The 23,023-nt window shown below is 40.6% G+C and overlaps 1 protein-coding gene across 3 annotated transcripts; it reads left to right on the plus strand.

Moving 5' to 3' along the window:
• The first annotated feature begins 1,189 nt into the window (after positions 1 to 1,189).
• Positions 1,190 to 20,866, plus strand: LOC102794242 (PDZ domain-containing protein 4-like). Of its 3 annotated transcripts, none has more exons than XM_006794147.3 (8): positions 1,190 to 4,029; positions 13,093 to 13,146; positions 13,631 to 13,941; positions 14,094 to 14,181; positions 14,276 to 14,374; positions 14,465 to 14,527; positions 14,839 to 14,940; positions 17,544 to 20,866. In XM_006794147.3, exons 1-8 carry the CDS (start codon positions 3,970 to 3,972, stop codon positions 19,572 to 19,574), a joined length of 2,808 nt encoding a protein of 935 aa, XP_006794210.2. In that variant the 5' UTR covers positions 1,190 to 3,969; the 3' UTR covers positions 19,575 to 20,866. The 3 variants fall into 3 exon arrangements, with proteins under 3 accessions (XP_006794210.2, XP_087690029.1, XP_006794211.2); XM_087833903.1 differs by having other exon boundaries at positions 14,276 to 14,365; XM_006794148.3 differs by lacking the exon at positions 13,093 to 13,146.
• The last annotated feature ends 2,157 nt before the right edge of the window (positions 20,867 to 23,023 follow it).

The following is a 23,023-nucleotide window of genomic DNA, read 5'->3' on the forward strand; positions in this document are numbered from 1 at the left end:
ACAAGACGACGGGATCGGCGTGTGTGTGTGTGATTCCTGTGAGTACTGCTAAGTGTGCGGGGTGCATTCGGTATTACTGGCTATGCAGCAAAATACATGTAAGCCTGTTGAACCAGACACAGCCACCATGAAATCCTGTTTCAGACTGGCTTACAGCGAATAACACACACAAAGGGGAGGCTGAATGTGTGTGAGAGAGACACAAAGAGGGAGAGAGAGAGCAGCAGATAAAAACAAACTAAGTGGCACAGGACTAGATGTTGACAAAAGGGTGGTCTTAATTAAATGGCAGTTAAGGGTCTACCTGTGATGTATTAGAGAGGATTCACACATATAAAGATGGAAAAACAGAAAAGTGGCAGGCAGAAAATTAAAAGGCTAATCTGAGTATGGCAGCATGTCCTTCTTGTCCCATGGAGCGTCTCACTTTTCCAGCCTTGTGGTACTTGGCATTGGCGCTGCAGCAAAGGTGCCACTAAAGCCTTTCTAAATAGAAAATAAGTGGTGTTCTGAGTGTGAGCACAGAGCTCCACAGGGAAAACTAGGGAGAAGGAATTGTACCCACAAATATCTCCCAGGCTGTGCAGATATTTAAAATGAAACATCTCCATATGCCTCCGCCTCACCCTCCTCTCAGCAGGTCATTTTGATTACTGCAGAAACCCCTTGTTTCCACCCCTTCTCCACTTCACCAGTGATCTCCCACACAGTCATTTGCATTTTCTATCTTGGCTTTCTTCCATATCTTTCGATTTATCCTGTCACACCTGTTATTCACTTGTTTTTCTTCTTTTCCCACCCCCCTGTTTCGCTTCCCTCCTTCTTTGTGGCAGCACAGAACCTCATCTAAATGCACAGCCAGTCATCAGCTCTCTACCTGCTCTGGGCATTTTTATTGGAATGAAAAAGTGCAATCATCCTTTTTCTTTCTGATACATCTCAACAAGGCTTGACACTGAATTGCTTAAATGAACCGATTCCCCACTTTTCTTGCACGTCTTGGTAGTACAGTGCATGAAAATCTCGATATTTCATTCACTTTTATGTGGCGTTGCTCGTTATCTTGTCCTGTCCTGCCGAAACAGAGCGCATAGACTTTCTAGTGCTTGCTCTCTTGCCTGCAGACAAGCAGAGCAAGAGAGGCAGGGGAGAGGAGAGTGTAAGGAGGAGGGAGAGGGTAGCAAATGAGGTGTGGGTAAAAATTATGGGGGACTGGAAAAGAGAGCAGTGGCCCAGCCCTGGATATGGAGAGAAAGAGGGTGGGGGAGAGACAGAGGAAGAAAGAGATTATACAGTGTAAAACCAGAAGATGCAGTTTTAGTAGTAGTGCGACGTGCAGATCAGTAAGCTCCTTCACCGCTGGGGACCAACCGCCTTTTGTTTCTCCCCCTCTACTGCAGTGGGGGGGTGCATTTATCGTCTTGCCCAGGGGGAGAAGCCAAGAAGTATCCTCCAATCAGCCTTTAATGATTTCTCTCATCTTGTGAGGCTGCTGACGGTGATTTATCACTGACCTGAGACTAGCGCTGCACTCTGCACAACACTCTAACCACCTGGAATACTCGCCATGGTTTTTATTTCTTTTCTTACAAATAAATATCCTCCTGTGGATGTTTCAAAGGGAAAGACCAGAGGACAAAAGAAGGATTAAAATGGACTTACTGACTGATGTTCTTGAATTTCCTGCAGCACACTGAAGATGGACTAACTTTGACACAAGCACAGGACATATATTTTTACACCCACCACTCTAACAGAAAGGCTGCGTTTGTCACAGCGTGCCATGCCATATTTTATTCTGAAAGCATGGCAGGCTGGGAAACATCCTAAACACTCAACTGCAACAATCATGTAGGACTGACACTCAGGTAGAGGTAGATGATGATGATGAGCAGGAGGTGGAAAGACTGGGTGACAGTTGGAACCGGCTTGCCTGCTGAGCCTGTCTGGCACTTCACTATAGGTTGATTGGCCGTCTGCTCTCGAGAGTTCGACTATCAGGTTGTTTCTCCCAAGTTATCATGCGGTTCATTGAGTGTATTTAGCTTTCCTCTGTGCTTGTGTGAGTGAGGATGCCACTCGGTGTGTGTGTGTGTGGAGTTCGGGATTACACAGCCTTTGGAAAGAATACAGGTGTAGCAGAGCCTTGAATAAAGATTAGCAGCTGTAACACCTTGTCACTGGCAGCAGACAGCGCGATGGTACTTTGAGACAAGACTTTCAAACTATGACCTCTTGCTGGAGGATTAATGATAACGCTCTGAGTAATATGATGACACTTAAAGGGCAAAGGAGGAGACAGGAATATGGCATATTCTAATTCTAGTTACCTTTGAAGGAGGCAGACTGAGGCTAATCCTAAAGCAAACGGGATTTTCAATTCATATTTAAATTCAGTGAGACAGTTTACAACAGCTTTATTTGAAGAGTTAAAACTAAAGCATCAGAATTAGTAACAGTGCAGAGCATGTCTGCAAATTCATAAAAAAATAAGGTGCCTTTCTAAATGAATTAATTGGATATGTAGGATGAACATTGGTGGTACTTGTCATAAAGAACCTTGAGCTCAACAACGACCCACCCAGCACAAAATCCAGCTGATCAATGAATCAGTTTTGTATTGATTTCCCAACACAGACAGGATAGGAGGTGTCAGTAATTATAATAAATCAGTGGGTCCAACCCATGAGAGTATGGTATAGCTGAATATAAGTGGTTTGATACCGGTCATGACTTCTGACAACAGATCAGATAAATGCTGCGATTTGCTGTAACAATCTGCAAACTTTACAGTTTCTGTATGTTTTATTTGCTTGTATTGTTTGGAGAAGCTTTATGAAAAATGACAGTTTTGCTGATAGTTATAGGAAAATTGGCTCTCCCTCCGTGCAGTAAAGCGTGTAGTTGAAAGAATCGTGTCTTGTTTCCTGTCTTGATGTGTCTGTAGGTGTGCTTGTCTTTAGGTTGTTGTCTGTGGCACGCAGCTTATCTTAGCTGCACAGCAAGGGCTTAGAGAACCAGGATACTGGCATAACGGGCACCACCCAACCTGCCCCACCTCCCTACTCGGTGCATTTCAATAGATTTAAATTATGAAATTACTTTAAACACGCATTGATCGTTAAGTGGAGGATCAGAATAGGTAAAGAGGGTTCTAAAAAAGGCACTGAAGAGGCTAAATTATCTCAGCAGCCACACTCAGCAGTCCTGGAAAGAGAGAAAGAGTGTAGTACGTGGGAAGCTCCAAGTGGCAGCGATGATAGCAGAAGGAAAAAAACAAAACTGAGGCAAATTCTTTGATAGCTGCATTGTTGGCATCTAACGGGCTCAAAGAGCATTTTTGAAAACGTGCTTTTTGGAAGTTTAATTCTTTGAGTGAAAAAGACTCAGGAACAGCGTGGGAGAGTTCAGCGAGAGTTCTTCTGGGAAAACTTTGTCTTTTAGTGCAGTTTTTCAAACTAAAAAGCCACTGTAGCAATTTACAGCAAGCTTTCCGTGTGATTATTTTTGAAAAGTTACTGGATAAGCACAACATTTTATGCCTGATCTATTGAATGACACACAAACCAGCAGGACTCTTGAAGCACATCTTTTCCACAGATCCAGTCAAAAATCCTTCCTGATCTACAACAAGCACACAAACTTAAACAAGACACATTTCTGCTTGCCATGGAAACAGAAACTAGCACGTGGGCTCGCTGCTCTGAAACTATCTCCACGTTTAAATTTACTCTGGATTACAACACTTGAGCTGCAAACAGCACAGAAGAGAAGCGAACAGTGACACAGCCAATTAAACTGTGTTCTTCCCAGCCAGGGATGTGTTGTGTGTTACTCTGAGGACTAGTTGTATGCTACAACCCTGCGAATGAGGGTGGGGCTCTCCCACTGCCATAGACAAAGACCGCACAAAGAATCCTGGAGTGAGCGTTGGTCATCTGGGGCAGTTGTGGGACCTGCACAGCCACGATGGGGTGCAACATGTGTGTGGTCCAAAAACCTGAGGAACAATACAGGGTCATGTTCCAGGTGAGCTGTCTGTCTCCTCTTCTCTCTTTGTCCTTTGACTTTCTTGAATTTCTTTCTTCGTGAGTCTTCAAGCGGAAGTGTTTGCGTGTGTCCCCAAAGTATTCTTTGTTATTCTCTCCCAACTTGTTATTTTCCTTACAGTGAAGCTGCTGCACAACCATCTTTCTCAGAAATCAGCAAACGCTCAACATTTCTTGCCAACAATTTAACTAAACCATTTACACACTCAAACAACATTTGAATCCCAAATAAATTTTTCATAAATGAGCCACTCTGATTAAAACAACAAAAATACAATCAGCGTCAGCTCATGAATAAAAAGTCAAACATTAGCTCTAAATTATGTGCATAGAAAGATGTTAATGACATGTTGGCCACAGTTATTTACACTGAAGCAAATGTAAAGGATAATAAATATCTATAATTAATAAATCAAAACACAACGTTAGCACAACATCAGCACAACATCAGCATTTCTTCCTTCACCAACCTGATTTATATTGGTTATATTGATCGGGTAGTAATGTGATTAATGAATATAGGGTGTGTGTGTACCTAATATATTAAGATCTTACAATGTCTCTGTGTTTCTGAGTAGGGAAAAATCAGGAGCCTATTCAGGCTTTTTAGGTTATGTAAGTATATTAAAATTAATTGTTATAAAATACAACAGATTTGTATCTATGTGTTTTTATTTAATAACTTTCCAAAAAAAAGTGTGTTTACCTGTCCAGGTACTGCAGATGAAAATCAGCTCGTATTTAATAAATAGTTATTTTCATCCTGCAGTATAATTTGTATCTTCCTCATATTTTTTCCCACTTTCTTTAAAAATTGTCTAATTATACTCATTACTTCTAAAACCTTCAACTGTTACCCTCCTTTTCTCATTTACCTACTTGTAAGTTTTTTAGGTGCTGGAAATGATAAGCTGAATGCAGGAAAATTACAGGATAACGGTTGTGAAGTTACACTGTAAGTCATGGTATGTAAGAAATGAATAAAACTAGTTGCAAATAAACATCAATAAATAAAGTTAATTACGTGAATCAGCCCGACTGATGCAAACTCAAAATCATAACCTGCTTTTTCTTCTCTCCTCCGTTTTTATGGATTTTTATACATGTATAAATTAGCCTAGTACCTCTTGAACAAGCCTGCTAATTGATGTATTGGAATAGTTATCTAGTGACAATAATACTGATAATTATGATAATGGTACTTCACAGTGATTACGATGATATGATCTGAGAGAACAGGGTACCACTGCATGAGATGGAGAGATAGGCTGGCACAGACGAAGTAGCCTTGTGGTGCAGAACCACAGAGGCATGAGGATGGATGGGTTGTTAAACTGGGCTAAAGTGTTGTGAGAAAGAGGGGTTGCCACGGTTACAGCTTCAGCACCACCTGCCAACTGGGACCACAGACTGAATGTGAGTAAGCTCATCTGGCTGTGCAGTGCCTAAAGGAAGCTGCTGCTCCGCAACGCCGCGATGCACGCGGTGACCGAAAAGAGGTCCCATGCTTACTAAGCATGAAAAATGCTCAGCACACATAGCTATGGAGTGCAACACTTGTAGTATCTGTGGCACCAGAAGCCTCAGCTGAAACTCTATTGCCTGCTGAAGTCGGGGTCTGAGCCAGTTAACTGGGTTGCATCTGGTGCCAAAGGCAATGCCAAGAGAGAGGAAAACAGGAAGAGAGCCCAAACAGAAGCACAGTTATGTGTCAAAGAGGGAGTCCAAGCATGTGAATGAAAGCGTCTGGGAAAGCCCGACTGTCTTTTCTCCCCGCTGCTTGTCCTTAGATGTCAAAAGTAATTGATTTGAACACTTCAGGGAGCAGGGGCGAATATAGAAGTTTGAGTGACTTCACAAATTCCCAGGGTGGAGGGTGAGGGGTGAGGTGGTGGCGTGCACAGTTTGGTATGTGATCATAAATTCAGAGCACGGGTGGATCATTCCACAATCAGTGACCTTACCTAACAAGAGTCAGCAATATCGACACTGACTGCATGCAGGTCAGCATTGTGGCAAGTAGAAAACACATAATTTCATTAACATGGTGATTGTGAGGTCAACTGTACTCGAGGGTTGTGTCAGACGTAGGCATCTGTCAAGGTTTGTCATCCCAGAGTCCACTCAGCTTGATCAGACACCTGCACGTGCCTTCCAGACGGGTGTGGTGAGGAGTGGACTGAAGAGTGACAGCCGTGAAAATAGGGTGTATGATTTGGAGCAGGCAGAAGACTTGTCATGTTGCAGAGAAAGAGGCTTTCTCTGCACCCCAAAGTATTGAGGTGGTGAGACAGCAAGACTACATACATTCTATTAAACATGAAATACAAGTATGAGACAAGAGAGCGAACGCAGATGGGGTATCAAAGCGGAGCCAAAGCCCTTGGCTTAGAGAGGCTGATTGCTACAAGTGCAATCAGAATATTATGAACACTAGAAGTCTCATAAAAGAAGCACGAGCTGGTTTGTGCTAAACTGCTAAAAAAAAAAAAAAAAAAGTAAAACACTTAAGAAGAAAAAAAAGCAACAGGAAGGTGATCACAAACCTGCTTTTCTACACAAAATTCAATCAAGGTTATTTTACGGTAACAATAACTGAAAAATCAAATCTTGCTGTGCAGATGGCTGAATAATCCAAAGATCACGCCAAGCAAAAAATTGAGGTATACGGCACTTAATCATTAAAAAAAACATCATAAAAGAGAAACATAATTACACTTGCACCCCACATTTCCTGGCTTTCCACGCTATTCATTTTCCCTTTAGAGTGAAGCGGCTTTGAGCTGTTTTCCTTAACTAACATGTATAATTATACCTTCAAATTAGATGCAGTCTACTGAGTAACTGAGTCTGTCTTTAGACAATAAATACAGCGTTAAACAGCTTACAGCTACATCGCGCTCTAAAACCAGCCTGTTAAATCTGACTATATCAAAACACTTGCTTCTCTTGCCAAAGGAATAAAACTCATGCATTATACATTGGGCCTCTGCTACACATACGCTGCATACTGGTGGTTGGTACACACCCATTGGCATGTTTCTAATCAATACTGCGTCCTACAGCCACAAGTAAGAAGAAATATTTCGGTTCACTTGATGAATAGCAGAGCTGCAGGCAGATATGAATATTACCAACCATTTTTTAAGCAACATATTTTATTTTACATACATTTTACAGAGTACCTGACCCACACACTCAGCAAACCCATTCCTCCCCTCTGAGCCCTTCAGCCGCTCCCTTCTTTTCCTCTCCCGTCACTGTAAAGCAGGAGGCTGTTTCCATGGCAACCCACGTCATTAAATGGACCTGATGTGCTTTCATTCACGGTGACAAGAAGAAACATGCTGACACTCGCAAGAAGCAAACACATCAGAATCGATTCATACCAATGACCAGCTGATAAAGCTGGATAAGTGCACAGAGGCAATCACACCCAGCCGGTGCACCCCGGTGTGTGTGAATGACAAAGGCAGCCGCATGCTAGCACATGTGGACAGAATAAAGATACATCTGACAGTAACATGATTTACTACAGAAGTATTTCAACAGCATGCTGTACTACAGTGCTATCATATTGGAGTTATGATATCATTCACCGATTATATAATTTATCTTTATTTACACCTTTTCCTATAAATACTTTAATTGAATTGGTTAAAATACTATTTTATTCTATCTAACATCTTAAAACTGGTGAGAAATTCTCTACAGCACATTATAAAGTAGTCAAATATAAGGTGAAGTGCTGCTTCTATAAATCCTACCTAAATAATTTAAACTCAGTTGTCTCATATAGCCATTCGTTATATGTTTATACACCAACATCCTGTTCACAGGAGGAGCTAAAGATATTGACAAATACATCAAAATGAGCAGATGGAGACTGCATTTTTCTGCCAAGACTGTCAATTCCCTCCTTCCCACGAATGGGTTTAGTCCCTGGATCAACAAGAATTACTGGTCCCTCTAAGCCTGTCATTTTTTCTTAAGATAATCAAAATGATGTGTCTCGATTTTTCTTATTTTAATTTGATATGTATTTGTGAAAAAATGACAAGAAATGAGGACTGCGATGATTGACAATATCAGTATCAGTTCAGTGACCGTGATAATGATGTTACTGCAATGTCGAAAGAAAAGAAAATAATGATATCAGTCAAATTCTGGTGTTTTCTGGTCAATTAAACACAAAATACAATTGCAGGAGACAGTCTTTAGCAATACCCAGTCACTCAGTTATTTAGAATAATATCAGAATAATAGATGAATGACTGGAATCATTTCCATGTTATTTATTTATTAGATGGCATTTCAGCTTTTAAATATCACAGTTACACATTTTCTGTATTAGTAATCATGAAACCGGTGTGTGGAAAATGTCCAATTTTGCCCTATCTCACAGTGGCAATCCAGATCCAGATTCGGATATGGATCATTTCCAAAAGTTAATCACTTCTAAGTTGGGTCCCAGCTGTGATAAGATTTTCATGAGTAATTGTGCAAACTAACAGATAAACCGAACGATCACATAACCTTCTTGGCATCGATATGAATGTGTTTCTATGTAACCCTAACAGTGTGTTAGAAATAATTGAAGCATCAAATGGAGCAAAAAGGAAAAGACAAACAGGTAATTTAAAGCAGTTAAATAGACTGCCTGACAGACTGTTTGTTACCTTCTCAAGTGTCGGCTGTCTGTAATGCCAAAGGTGTGTTTGTCTACGCCCAATCTATGTATCTGCCTAAGCATTTAAAGCAATGTGTGAATCCATCCATTCTCTTCTGCTTATCCTTGTGATGAGCAATGTGTGAATACTTTGTCAAATCAATATCTTCTCAGTGTTATCACTTTATAATAAGACCACCACTCCAGGCTTGTCAACTTAAATTAGCTCGGTGATATCAAACAATCGGGGTTATATCTGGAGTAGGTCAGCTCTGTCTCCAGATTAATTGATTTTCTGAGGTGACTGGTGCAGCCTTCAAAGCATGGGAGGATGAGAAAAATCAATTACCAAACAAGTCAGAATTCAATAAGTCGGGGGTGGGGGGGTGCAGGTATCGTTCATGCATGCTCCTGCACAAACACTGTGGAAATGCAAATGAACACAAGCTCGGAAAAACTTGGTGATGCTGAGAAGAAAAGCTTAAAGGCTGCACTTTAGATTAAGATTGATCTTATTTGTGTGGGGTTTTTTTAACCTACAATGAAGACTATGTGTGAGATAATGTGCATTATTGTGTAGTGAGTCATTTCCTTCCCCCTTCTTTTTCATCTCAGCCTGTTGTACAGCACATGGGATTAATTTGCTCTTTAAAGGGCTCTCGGATAAAAACTAATTATGCATCAACCACTTAGTAATTCCCCGTGAGCTCCATTGTGTGTGTGTTTACATGCAAGCTCGATCGCAGTGTCAGGCTCTCTCTCTGTTTACATTTACCCGGCAAATTCTTGAAAGCTTGTTTTCTACATCTCTCCATCATCATTACACCTCTCTTCACCTCCTTTCCGCTCCTTATGTCTCGCATGCTTTGCTTTCTCCGTCTACACTTTGAACTCAGCCTCTCTTTCATCTCTATCCACAACATCCCCACCCTCCGCTTCACAGCCACCGTAGATACCACCACCGCCAGCCCCCCGCTGTGAATTTCGGAGACTGTTTTTTCTGAATTTTAATATAATTTTAAATGTAAATAAACTACACAAGGAGCCTGGGGATGAATGAGCAACAGCAGCTTTTGTTTTTCACATTTTATTTTTTTGTGAGTGCATAGTTTAGCTTCTAAACCGCAAATGTACATAATGACCCAGTAACCCAGAGAAAATAGAGTACAGCATTTGGAAAGAGTGTAACGGATTGTCCATCAAGTCGGATCTGAAAAGCTGCCTAACACACAACAACGTTTACCCCGCATGAAGTCATCTTAAAAGCAATCTCAGCACCTTTCATTGATAATAAATGAGAAAGCCCCCTTTTACCCCTTCTATCAGTATTCATACCTGTCACTCATGACCATGGAGCTGACTTCTAATAGCCTCTCTCTGATCGTGAAGGGCATACAGCACAGGAACAATAGAAATGTCCTACAGTGAAAAATAGATAATGAGTTGAGTGTTGCAACACACATAATACAAAACACACAAATTGTAGATTGTTAATTCCTTCATCACCAGTAGGTCATGCGGGGAGGAAGTGTCTTATTTGTAGCGAAGAGCCTCATTAAGAAAGGCAGCGAGATTTATGGAGGAACATTAGAGAGAGGAAGGTGGGCCAGCAGAAATAGATGGAAATAGAGGAGTGCGAATTGCTATCTCGAGGGAAGGGACAGAGCAGACAGAAGTGCTGAGGCAGCATGGCAAAATAAATGCAGAGCCTGGAGAAAACTGGAGAGAGAAGAAGCAGGAGAGGACATGGCTTTAGATGCAGAGAACAGAAAGGAATTGGATGCTATGGAAAAACACGAAAGGTAGACCCCAAGGGATGGAGATGCAGTTGCTGTAGGAGTATGTGGGAGAACCAATGTGGGAAAGAAAAAAAAGTGTGGGGAACAGGAGCCCAATGTGGCAAGAAAGTTTTTGTGCTTGGCTGCACAGGGGAACATTGATTTGACATGCAATTACTGGAAGGGGACAAGATTTGAAAGAGGGAGTGGGCGCATGAAGCAGAGTGGTAAAGATGTGGCGAGTCGCAGACAGCCAAGGTCAGTGACTGTGTACAACATGAATGAAATTATACCAAGGCTGTCTGGCTCAGCAACATGGATATGCACACATCTTCATTTTGCTGTCTCTCATATGGAATGACACCAAGAAAATTAAATTTATCTACATGTGATGTAAATGCCTTTAAATTAATGGTATTTTAGATCGAAATTTACAAACGTGTGATGTACTGGCTCTATGAGGCCCCAGTTGTTGAAGCAATGATAATATTCTGATCCTTAGCCACGGACTGCATAAAAAAGATGAACACTGTGACAGCAAACTGTGTTTGTCATCTTGGAGTGTCTTGAAATGCGACATAATGAGCAAGGGGGTGATCTGACTCATAGACCAACAATCTATTAGTGCCAGTGGAGGCTTGCTGGTTAGCTTAATTAGTATAGGTTCATCAGAAACCCAGCTTTAGTCTCCCATTTGACTTTAATTGAGGCCATAATATATAAAGCCAAAATCACTGTATTCAGACTTGAAAATAGCAATCATGACCACAAACTGAAAATGAAGCTAAACACCTAAAACAACTATTCAGTCCTGCTTCTGGACCAAAAGGCCAGCAGTTTTTAGTTTTCACAACTGCACTAGTAATAATATGCCAGAACTGAAATACACTTATGTTTTTAGTTTTTCTCGCAGGGTAAATGGTTTGTCCTTATAAATTGCTAGCATTCTGCTAATTGGTAACATGACACACTCCCTTGTTGGCATTTTTAATAATTTTCAAAAGATTACTAGATATTAGAAGTATACAGTAAAGCTAAAGTACTTGCAGAAATGCACTTCACTGTAGTATAGTCTGAAGCTATATCCATCTTTTATATACAATACATATTTTATACATAATTTTCAATAGCTAGTTAGCTTAAAGCTATTGTTAGCTTCCATGCTAGCATGCAATACCATGCAAACGTCTAGAGCCATGCTATCTTTATTTATATTTATCTTGTAAAGATCCAGAGTTTCTTGTAGTTTATTTTTTGTTAAATTTATCATTTCATCATGATAATGATCCCAAACACAATGCCAACCAATAAAAGCACACTTAGATAGAAAAACACAATGGGACACTATCCTTGGAGCTCAACATTACTGAAGGAGTACGACTACAGCATTCCATCCAAAGAATCTCTTTGAAGAAGCATGGAGAACTATTCCTGAAGACTGCTTACATTTACTCAGATATACAAAAAATATAGCTTAAGAGAGTTCAGTCTGTGTTGAAGAATAAAAGTGGTCAGACTAAATGGTGACTTTCAGTCTCATTAGAAGTGTGCAAATTATGTTTTGCCTCATATACTGTATTTTAATACAAGCATCTTCCAATAAATCCTGCAGCTATTTCAATTTTCCTACCAAACAAAGAAATGAGGAGTGACTTAAGAATTTTGCACAGTACTATAATTGTAAATTAGAAATAAACCACTGAGTATAATGTTAACTATAATTAGTTGTTCGTCACCTAAAATATTGAAGAAATTAGGGCTATTGTTATAGCAAAAGAGTACTGAAATCACATGTTGTGGGAAAGCAGAATGTATAAAATACATAACATTTCATTCTGTGGTGGTAGTCAAGCCAGTTTAGCCTGAATACTGAATAAATCTTTCTCCCTTAGGTTTGTGCAAAGCACTGCTTGGTATGATAAGGATTGTTTTGCTTTAAGTCACCTTGAAGGCAAAATCCTTGTACTGTTTCATTTTTTCAATAATCTTACATTTTTAATGCCTTCTCTCCGCTTTGTTGTTCGAACAGTACATGGACAGAAAGGAGAAGTTTCAAAAGCCAAAGGATATTAAAACAGTACAAGTGAATCAAAACATACACAAGCAGGAGCAGTATACTGTGGCGTATATTTGGGACTGTTCAAGAGCACAAAAGTATGCTTAATAAAATATCTAAAATACCTATGAAACATAGGTATAAATGTTTTCCTGATTAAAATTCTGAAAGTGTGATTTGCTGGCAGAAAATGATCTGACAAAGGTTTTCAGGAAAGTTCCCACTCTTCTGTAAAAAGAAGGAAAATGAAACTATGTTTTCCAGATTGAAAGATTTATGCAGAGAGGAATCATCTTTATTTTGCACAGACGAAAGATAAAAGTGTTTTGCAGACCAGAATGACTAACGTACTGAGGAAACTCCATTTGATATTTGTCAGTGTTGAAGCTTAATATGCGTTTTTTCTCTGCCATTACCTTTGGTCCTCTCCATTATAAGAAAAAAAAGTTCTCAGTGACCCCTTTCCATTTCCCATCTATTCACAGTTGTAATTACTTTCGAACTTCACTATTTTCCTGCTGTCTTTCTTTCTCTTCACAGAAGGGTCACATAAGCAACATGCTGTGCTCTTTTGATGCTGATGGTCGATTGAAGGTCTCAGTATTCAGCTTTTTGCTCTGCTGCTTGGTGTGATGTGTCGAAGCCTTTTATATAACTTGGTTTTATGCTTCCGTGTCCATGTATGAAGTCTACTAGCTTTGTGACACTGGAGTGTATGTTTTGAGTTTTCTGTTCACTAACTTAGTGTCAGTTTTGCTTTATTTTAGGTATCTGTACCTGTAGTTTCCCCTCCTTCATTTCCTTCTGTGAACTAACCTTGCCCATTTAATCGAACTGCTGATATGAGTTGCTATCTTCCTCTCCTCCACTTCTTGTCATTCATATCAGCATCTTTATGGTTCAGTTTTTACTAAAATTCAGTCTCTGGTCATTTCTGCTTGCTGTTTATTTTTTGCAGCTGTGGAAAATCTACAGCTTATTTCTTCTTCCTGGAACTATTTTATTTTATTCCTCTTCCTCCTCTCATTTTGCTCTTCCACTATTGAATTGTGATGTTTGTTGTTGTTGTTTTTTTCAGGTGAATGGGAAGGAGTTGACGCGTCTGTCGGGGGATCCCACCCTGGACATACGGGACCCTGTGCTATCCAGCATACTGAGGAGGGGGGCCCGCAGACGGGCGGGCTTAGCAGGAGCTCCTGGAGGCCAAGTGCCAGTGACCATGGGCATGGCCGACTGTGTGGACAGCTGCACCCAAACAGACATCAGCTTCCAGCATATGTTGACTCTGGGCAAGAGCAGCCAGCATCCCTGTGGAGCTCCACCCCCACCCGACCCTCCACCATCCCCTCCTCTGCCTCCACTCCTGGAACCATATCTACTCAATGAACTGTGAGTGGGAGCAGTTTAATTGGATTCTGCAGCATGTCCAACCATCAGACCAGAACTCACCTGCTGTGCTATCCCATGCCATTCTGTTCACACATTTGAAGTCGGTAGCTGTCCCAATTACTCAAATATTTCATGAATTTTCTCATCCTCAGCTTTATAGAGCCTGTGTACTATGACCCCACAGACTACTTCGACATCAACCAGCATGAAGTGGACAGGCAGGATGAGCTGGAATATGAGGTGAGAGCCTATTAGCTACCTCAAAACTCTAGTACAGAAAGCTGATCTCCACTTCCTGTCTGCCATTTGTTAACTTTTTTTCTAACTACACCAGGAGGTGGAGTTGTACAAGTCTCGACAGCAGGATAAACTGGGTCTGACAGTGTGTTACAGAACTGATGAGGAGGAGGACCTCGGGATCTATGTAGGCGAGGTGAAGACAGTATCATGAATGTTGAAACTTTATCAGTAGTTCAAAAAAGTAGTTCCCATTTGTTCATAATTCCAGACGTTATCGTTTTAGGTGAACCCCAACAGTATAGCTGCAATGGATGGTCGTATCCGCAAAGGGGATCGAATACTACAGGTAGAGGTTTTCTAAGCTAAGGTTCCTTTTCTATGCCATTACTTTATGTAATATTAATGCCTAAATCTGAAGTCTTAGATAACCCCCTGGACCACATCCTGTGTGCCTCATTTCAAAAGAATTTGCAAATAGCGCCACATTTAAGATTAATTCTTCTTGAATATTATTTCCTATGCTGTTAAACTACAGAGAGGTTTTTTCAGTAGCTTAATAAAGAAACCCATTTTCCTGAACTGTGCACTTTAATTCAATCTAACATTGGCATTAAGGCTCTTACATTATCTGACATTATTCTCTCCTTTCACTGTCAGATAAATGGAGTGGACATCCAGAACAGAGAGGAGGCGGTGGCTATTCTCACCCGAGAGGACAGCACTAATGTATCTCTGCTTCTCGCACGACCCGAGATAGAGGTGAGGAAATTGGAGATGCAGTTTTTAGGGGGAAATGCTACAAAATTCAGTCAAAAATACCCAGCGGAAAATGCACTGTTCTCCCTCTATCTCCCTTTTTGAGCAGCAGGAAATTCGTTCGCTTGGATATAGGTGATACTACAGACATTACATTAACATTTAGTCACAAAAATGAAAGGTAATTTAGACACAAGAACAAATAAAAGAAGAGATAGAAAACAAAAAGGAATAACTTGGCGTTGTGCTTTAGTGTTTCAGGAGGCAGAAAAGCAAAGGGGTGCAAAAACACGATGAGAACACAGATAACATGAAGGGAGAGACAAAGACAAATAGTGCTTGTACTCGCAGTGCTAATGTGGCACCACTTTGTTTCACTCAAGGTCACTCTTCCAGCAGATACGGGGGCACTGTAACACACATCAGACGGCCCTGAATAACATACCTCTACCAAATTTCTTGTAAAACCACAACACGTGTCGACCCGCTCAAATGGATTTTTCATTGCAAAGCTTCACAAGAACGCGCTTCATACGGAGGCAGGCGAAATATGTGAGAAAGCAAAAAATTTGTATGCAATCTGAGTTTTAGTGCAGATTTAAAAGGCACTCATTAAAATGGTTTAAGCCAAACACACACACACACAAACAGCCTGTCCTCTGTTTAAATGTGTCCTTGTGTTAGAGCACAAGCACTGGCTGTGAAAGGCTGACAAGATTTATATTGCTAAGGCATTGTCCCACATTAGGATTCAAGTGAGAGAGGGAGAATCATCAGAGGGAAATGCACAAGCAAAGATTAAAGAGATCTGTTGCCCTGTGGGAGAAAGAAGGAGAACTGAAGGGGTTTGCCAAAGAATGAGAATGAAGACGAACCTAATCAATAGCTCGCCTCACGGTCTGCGTGCAGTTCACATTCAAATCAAACCAATTAGGCAAAGAGGAGGAGGAGTGAGTTGTTTACTAATTCGAGACCAAGTATTTGAAATATATCTAATTAGCTTTTGAGGGGGTGCCAATCAAGTCTGCAAATTAAACAGATTAGAAAAGACAACAGCTCTTTATGAATTTAAATTCTCTTTAATTTCTAAAGACTGGATCACTCTCATCCACTAATGCTGATACTTACATATCATCAAATCATTTTTCATTTTCTTTTTGGCACCTAGTCCTCTCAGATTTTTTGTTTGTTGTTTTCTGTAGAGACATATTGGTAAATGGAAATCAAATGTATTTTTGAGTGTAAAAATCTTACAGAGCACTGGCTCCATCTAGTGACACAAAAGGACTCAGTTCAGACATACACTGTAGTCGAAATTAAAGCTGCTTTTATCAGTACTGCTAAGATAAAAAATTGGTCCAAATTTCCACAAAAAAATAATCAAATTTTCAAGGTTCTTTTTTTTTCATGTATTTTCAACTCTAAAACACTATTTTAAGGCTAATAATTCAACAGCAAGTTCATAAAGGCAGTAAAGTTTAGCCGCTGAAGTACACCTTTGGTTGGAGGCCAGATTAAAAGGAGAGTAAGTCTGAACTGGAGTCACGGATCCTGTTTTCCTGTGTCTGTTACCCGTATAAATAAGCAACTGCCTCCTTCACAGTCTACTACCTTTGATGTTGTTAAGCTGCTTTGAACTCACCTTACACTGTCTGTGTAAAATACACACAAATCGACACCCTTGCTATTCTCAAAAGGTTATTCTTTCTAAGATCAAGGGACTGAAACTAAACTGGTCAGGACGTTATGTAAGCTTTATTTAGGCCAGTATTTAAACTTAAATCATTGATCAGACTATTATTATCAGACTTTTTGGTTATTTAAATCTCACACTGAGAACATGTCTCAGCTGAAACTGAAATTATTTTTCTTTTGTAGACATGTGTCAGGTTTCTTTCTTTGTTTTTTACCTTTACTGTATCACATTGATGCCATTTTAATTGTGGCATTCCTCAAGGCTCTATCCTTGGTCCACTTTCCTTTTCACATGCTTCCTTTACACATGCTTTGTCTTAGTCAGATCATTCATAACCGTACCATCACCCACCTCAACTATGCAGTTGACATAGTTAATAACGTTAAATGCTGGCTTATCTCAAAACCCTCTGAAGTTAAATAATGATACATTTGATTTATTAGCGATTGATCTAAACATTTCCACAGTTCTGTCTCACTGTAAGCTTAGTTCATTGATCAAAAATGTAAAGCTGTCTACTTGTAACCTGGGAGGGATTTTTGACAGGTCTGTGTTGATGCTCAAGTAAAAACCATTATACAGTCGTTATATCATTTTTGTCCATTAATGATTTCCACAAGGCTGCATTTTTTCCTGACTTGATTAGTGGAATACTCTTTAGTCACCGAGTCACCAGGTGATTCAGAACGGCATTGCCCAGATTTTAACTGCCATCAAGAAATATGAACATATTATGACCGTATACCTGCTGAATTTCATATTGTATGTAAAAACTTACCATTGACGTTTACGATACCCATTCTTTGATTTGACCAACTTCCTAATGAATAATTTTCCTGTGTTTTTTGTCTCTTCAACAATGAACAACTGCCATCATCAACTGGTGCTGGATACACCTTTTACCTGTTAGAATGACAACCAGCTGGACCCAGATGAGCTGGAGCTGGAGCCATTAGACAATGCTGTCCACCTGGCCAGCTGTCATAGTGTGAAGAACAGCCCTTCTGTTCTGGGTGCAGGACCTGGAGGCTTTGCTGGTGTTCTACCCAGCCACAGTCATTCACTGAGCAGGGATTCCCCCAGTTTGCTTCAGACAGTGCTGAGCAACAGCCAGGAGCTGGACAGTGGGGTGGGTCGTACAGATGAAAGCACACGCTACGAGGAGTCTTCAGAGCATGACCTTCTGGGAGACGACCACACTAGTGCCTCCAATACGAATGCAACCAACACACCAGGCAGCATGCGCAAATTTTTCTCCAGCCGAGGGGAAACTCCACCCTTGCTGCATTCCCAGGACCTCCAGTTTAGCACGGACTCCCTTTTAGGTCTGGAATCTGTTAATGGAGGCGGCTTGGAACAGGGGGAACGTTTGGAAAGGCCCTACAAGGCAGATCCTGTGAGGATGATGATGCCTGGGCTGACTGAGGAGGAGTGTGAGAGATACAAAGAGCTGCTGGAAATCAAGTGTTACTATGAAAAGAACAGTAATGCTCTAACATTACTGGGAGGTCAGGGGCCAGCACAAGAGGAAGGGGGTGTCTCACTGGATGTGAACAGGAATGAAAGTCTGACACAGCATGAGATGGCTCTCCTAGAAGAGGAACTGCGCCACTTGGAATTCAAGTGTCGCAACATCCTGAGGGCACAGAAAATGCAGCAGCTGAGGGAGCGATGCCTGAAGGCTTGGCCTCTAGAGGAAAAGAATGGGGCAAGTGTAGGGGCTGGAGCAGGAGCTGGACGCTTGGACATTAATGGTACTTTGGTCAGCGAGGAATCCTGTCACCATGCTCTTTCAGATATCAACGAGCTTCCCGAGAGGGAGCGCTCAGATAAAGATAGCACGAGTGCCTACAACACTGGAGGGGAAAGTTGCAGGAGTACCCCTCTTGTCAATGAACAGTACCCTTCACATTCCACACAGAGTCTGGAGGGAGGAGAGTGTCTTCACTCAGCAGGTATGCAGAGTCCAGCGTCCACTCGGCAGAGAGAGAGAGGAACCAGAGGGGACGGAATACAAGCAAACTTGAACCAACCCTATTCTCCCCACGCTCACAGGCGAGGGGCTGAGGCAAAGACTTCCAGCCCTGGTGCAAAGGTTAGGTCCCTGTCCAGAGACGGGGGAACCAGGAGGGGCTCAGATGGAGGAGTGAGACGTAATCCCAAAGCTAACGGAGTGGCTGACAGGGGTGGTGGACGCAGTGCAGAAAACAGCCCTTATTTGTCTCGCCGTCAGACTGAAACACAGCCGCCTCAACGCTACCTGAGCTGCATGCAGCTGAGGTCCCCCTCCACCTCTGAGCAGCTGGGTGGACTAAGAAATGCTCCCAAAGAGGGCATCATAGATAATGGTGGCGATGAAAGCCCAATGAGCCTGGGTAGCACATGCAAAGATGTCGCCCAGGCCCCAGGTGCTGCATCCTTACCCCTGTCTCCTCCACTGCTGCCTGCCTCCCCTCGAATGGAGTGGAAGGTGAAGATTCGCAGCGATGGCACGCGCTACGTGGCCAAGCGGCCTGTGAGGGATCGCCTCCTGAAGGCACGCGCCATGAAGATCAGAGAAGAGCGCAGCGGCATGACAACAGACGACGACGCTGTAAGTGAAATGAAAATGGGACGTTATTGGAGCAAAGAGGAACGCAAGCAGCAGCTGCTGAAGGCCCGAGAGCAGCGGCGGCGCAGAGAGTTCATGATGCAGAGCCGCCTCGACTGTCTGAGAGAGCGTGAGAGGGAGCAGGGAAGCAGCGGAGGAGGACAGCAGGGAACCGAACAACAGCAAGAACCAACTTCCATCCTGGAGTTGTGTCACCGCAGGAGCATGAAGAAGCGGAGTCGCAAAATCCTGGACAATTGGATCACTATACAGGAGCTACTGGCTCATGGAACCAGGTCTGCGGATGGGAAGAAAGTCTACAACCCCCTGCTGTCTGTCACCACAGTCTGAGAAAATAAATGATTAGAGAGTGAGGGCAGAGAGTTAGGAATATAAGAAAGTGCCAAAGTGTTTTACTTTCAGGATGAGCAGCTTCAGTAAACCATGGCACAAATGTTAATCTGCAGAGATGCAGCAACTCAAATTCATGATGGTAAATGACTGTAATGATTACAAAACCTTAGACCTGAGTTCAAAATCCAAAAGGAAAACTGTCACGTTCTGTGTCTAGAAAAACACGCAGTAAAAATGTTGTCGAAATGATCATTCATTGAAGAAATGAACTCGAAGCCCACAAATGCAATGCATTTTAAATACACTGTAGCAGACCTATAGACCTAAAGACACAGAATTAAGTAAACAAAACGATGTCTGCTGTCAGGGATTGAACCACCTGCTGTTTAACAACTAGAAACTATTTTATGATCGAAAGAATGCAGAAAAATCAAAAGTGAAGCCAAGAGCCATGCAGCTGTGAAATAAGATGAGTTAAAGTCACTTCTGTGCCATAAAACTGAACATTTAGTGTCCACAGAGGACTTCTCATTAAGCACACCTTCAAAAGAACATTTTGCGCCAGTTTATGTCGTTAAAATTTCCTACATTCTTGAAGTGTTCATGTACAAATGCCTCTTTGTTTGTGTCATAAGAAAGCCAACATCTTCAGCTGATCACAGATGCTTCTTGGTCATGAGGAGCTGAGCGGTGCCTTCCTTTCGGGCAGACTTGACTGTATATAGCACATTTTTCAATGATACAAAAAAAAAAAATCTAGAGGAAAAAATAAACGGTGATGCACAAAGCAGCCTAATTACCATTTTTCCAAAAAGAAACACTGTATCATAAAAGCACATTAATCATTTGATAGCGTTTCATGCAAAACTAGACCAATACATTTTGGTTAGTATGCAGTCTAGTTTATCTTAATGCTGACTGTGATCAAGGCTATTGCAATGCAAAATAAAGTTGAAAAAAAAAATCCTGTTAATTTGGTCTACTTGAATTGCAATCATAGCCAAGGATGGGACGACTAATTTCCTAACTTATGTAAACTAAAGCTAATTTTTCATCTGGCTTATATGCATGTTTGATATTAAGACCGAAATGTTCTTTTTTCATGTTCTTTAAAATTGAAGGCCTTTAACATAATGTAATTGTGGATGTGTCTTTCTATGACTTTGCTCAAAATCCTAGCATAGAAAAAAGAAAACATGGTGTACTCGTCTGTTCAATATTGTGAAATCCAGTGTCTGTCATTTTACAGTGAAAGCTTTTCTAAATAAATGCTGTGATCATCTTACTAATCATTTGAGAAGTCTGTCCATCCTTATCCTCATCTATCTAAACAACCTTTCATCCAATATATAAATTAAAATGAATATAATAATAATAATAATAATAGAAAGCATTGTGTTAATGGAACTAGAGCATTAAGGCGAAACTTTCTCATGTGTTTTAGCATAGTCAGCATACTGTTCATCATGTTTTAATTCAGTAGTTCAAAAACTGGACTCTTTTCTTATATTACTCACCTCAAGTATGGACTCTTCCGCACATATATGGGAGAATGTAGTTCACATGTTTGAACTATAGGCAAAAATAAAGGGTAAATGAATAACGACACGCTAACCTATAAAAATGAGTATTTAGCAGTCGTTTAAATGAACTAATGATGAAGTGAGGAAGCCTGCTCCAAAGTTCAGGTGATAAAGCCTGAAAAGCATGGTTAATAGACCCGGATCAGATGATCGGAGAGAAGGAATGAGCTATAATAAGGTCTCAGTTGCTCTGCTACACACAGGAGTGTGGCCAAGTAGAGTTTTATATTTAACCTCCTAAGACCTGAACTCTTCCACGGAATGCATTTTTAATTTCTCTTTGATATTTGGGCTGATTGGGACCTGATAAATGTAAAAACAAAGAATTACATATATATATATATATATACATATACATATACATATATATATACATATACATATACATATACATATACATATACATATACATATACATATATATATACATATACATATATATATATATATATATATATATATATATATATATATATATATATATATATATATATATATTATACACAATTTTTGTTTGTAAGAAAACTCATAGCCACATATGAGGATATTTGTTTAAAATTTTGATAGAAGAGTAGCAGTATAATGTCCTCGTAAGTGGATATCAGGCCCTTGTAGAGCAAAATTGAGTATTTTGGTCTAAATAACCCAAAATGTGATGTCCACATATGTGGATGCCAGGTCCTAGGAGGTTAATTTATAACATTTGAAAATGCATTCAAAATTTCCCTGGAAGCCGATAAAGGGACGCAAGAAGAGGAGTGACATTTCAAAATTATTTGGTGCCATTAAAGGTTTGATTTTTGCTTTGTTTCTTATGGAAGAAACAAGACTTATATGGAGCAAATATGATATGAAGACATTCAATACCATTCAGTTCAACCAAACAAGTTTGTGCTTTGGGTAATGATATTACATGATGATTCTATGGCATTTACATAAAGTGGCTTGAAGAAACTGTTGTTGCAGTTTGGTGGTATATAAATAAAACTGAATTAGAAAAACCCCGTCACATAACCTCCTATGAGCAAGCACCTGGTGATAGTGGGATGAATAAACTCACTTTGAAGAGTAAGAAACATCAGACAGAACCAGGGGAGGGGACGGGCTGCCATCTGCTGCAATTGGGTGAGGGGAGATCCAATTAGTAATGGCAATAACAATGAAGATCCACTTCAAAGAAAACTTTCAATTTGAATATTAAATTTCTCATACTATAATGCACTCACTATGCAGTGGTGGCAGTACTGCATATGTACTATTTTTATTCTTTATCCTGCTGCTGTAACACAGTATGAGTGGAAAAACCATCAGAGCCATCGCTCATTCTGAAGGTCTTGAGACTTAAATTGGTTTTCACAAAAGGAAAGTTAGAAATAGTCAGTGTTATATACTGACTGTGGTGCAGTAGTCAGCTCTGCCACACAGCAAGACGATTCTAGGTTCAAATCCAGCCACCTGGGTCCTTTCTGAAAACGGGGCACTTGCATGGTCTACCCAGATCTGCACAGGCTCTCTCCAGATACTCCAGTCAGTGTTAATGGTTAATTAGCAATAGATGTGCATGTGAGCATCTGTCTTTCTCCTCTGTTACCTGCCTCTCTTCCCATGACTGCTGGTTTCAATCTCCTAATAATTTGTTCATTCGCAGACATTTCTGAACAAGCACAAAAACACATGTAGTGAATGTGAATCCTTACAGCAGTTCTTCCAAAATAATAACTTAATCAGTGTGTTTAACTGCATTTATAGGAAATCTATATGTTACAGCTACAAATAATAATAATAATAATAATAATAATAATAAACAGGCTTAATTCTCTCCAGATAGAACTGAAAATGTTGTTGGTTGGCACTTATGTGTAA

This window comes from Neolamprologus brichardi, chromosome 20 (genome assembly GCF_056152115.1).
Source record: "Neolamprologus brichardi isolate AB-2024 chromosome 20, ASM5615211v1, whole genome shotgun sequence".
NCBI lineage: Eukaryota > Metazoa > Chordata > Actinopteri > Cichliformes > Cichlidae > Neolamprologus > Neolamprologus brichardi.

Excerpts from the sequence above, each read along its gene's own strand:
- LOC102794242 (XM_006794147.3), top strand. The coding sequence starts at position 3,970 with ATGGGGTGCAACATGTGTGTGGTCCAAAAACCTGAGGAACAATACAGG. Across the intron at positions 4,030-13,092 it reads AATACAGGGTCATGTTCCAG|AAGGGTCACATAAGCAACAT; the intron begins GTGAGCTGTCTG and ends TTCTCTTCACAG. Across the intron at positions 14,941-17,543 it reads TCGCACGACCCGAGATAGAG|AATGACAACCAGCTGGACCC; the intron begins GTGAGGAAATTG and ends TTTACCTGTTAG.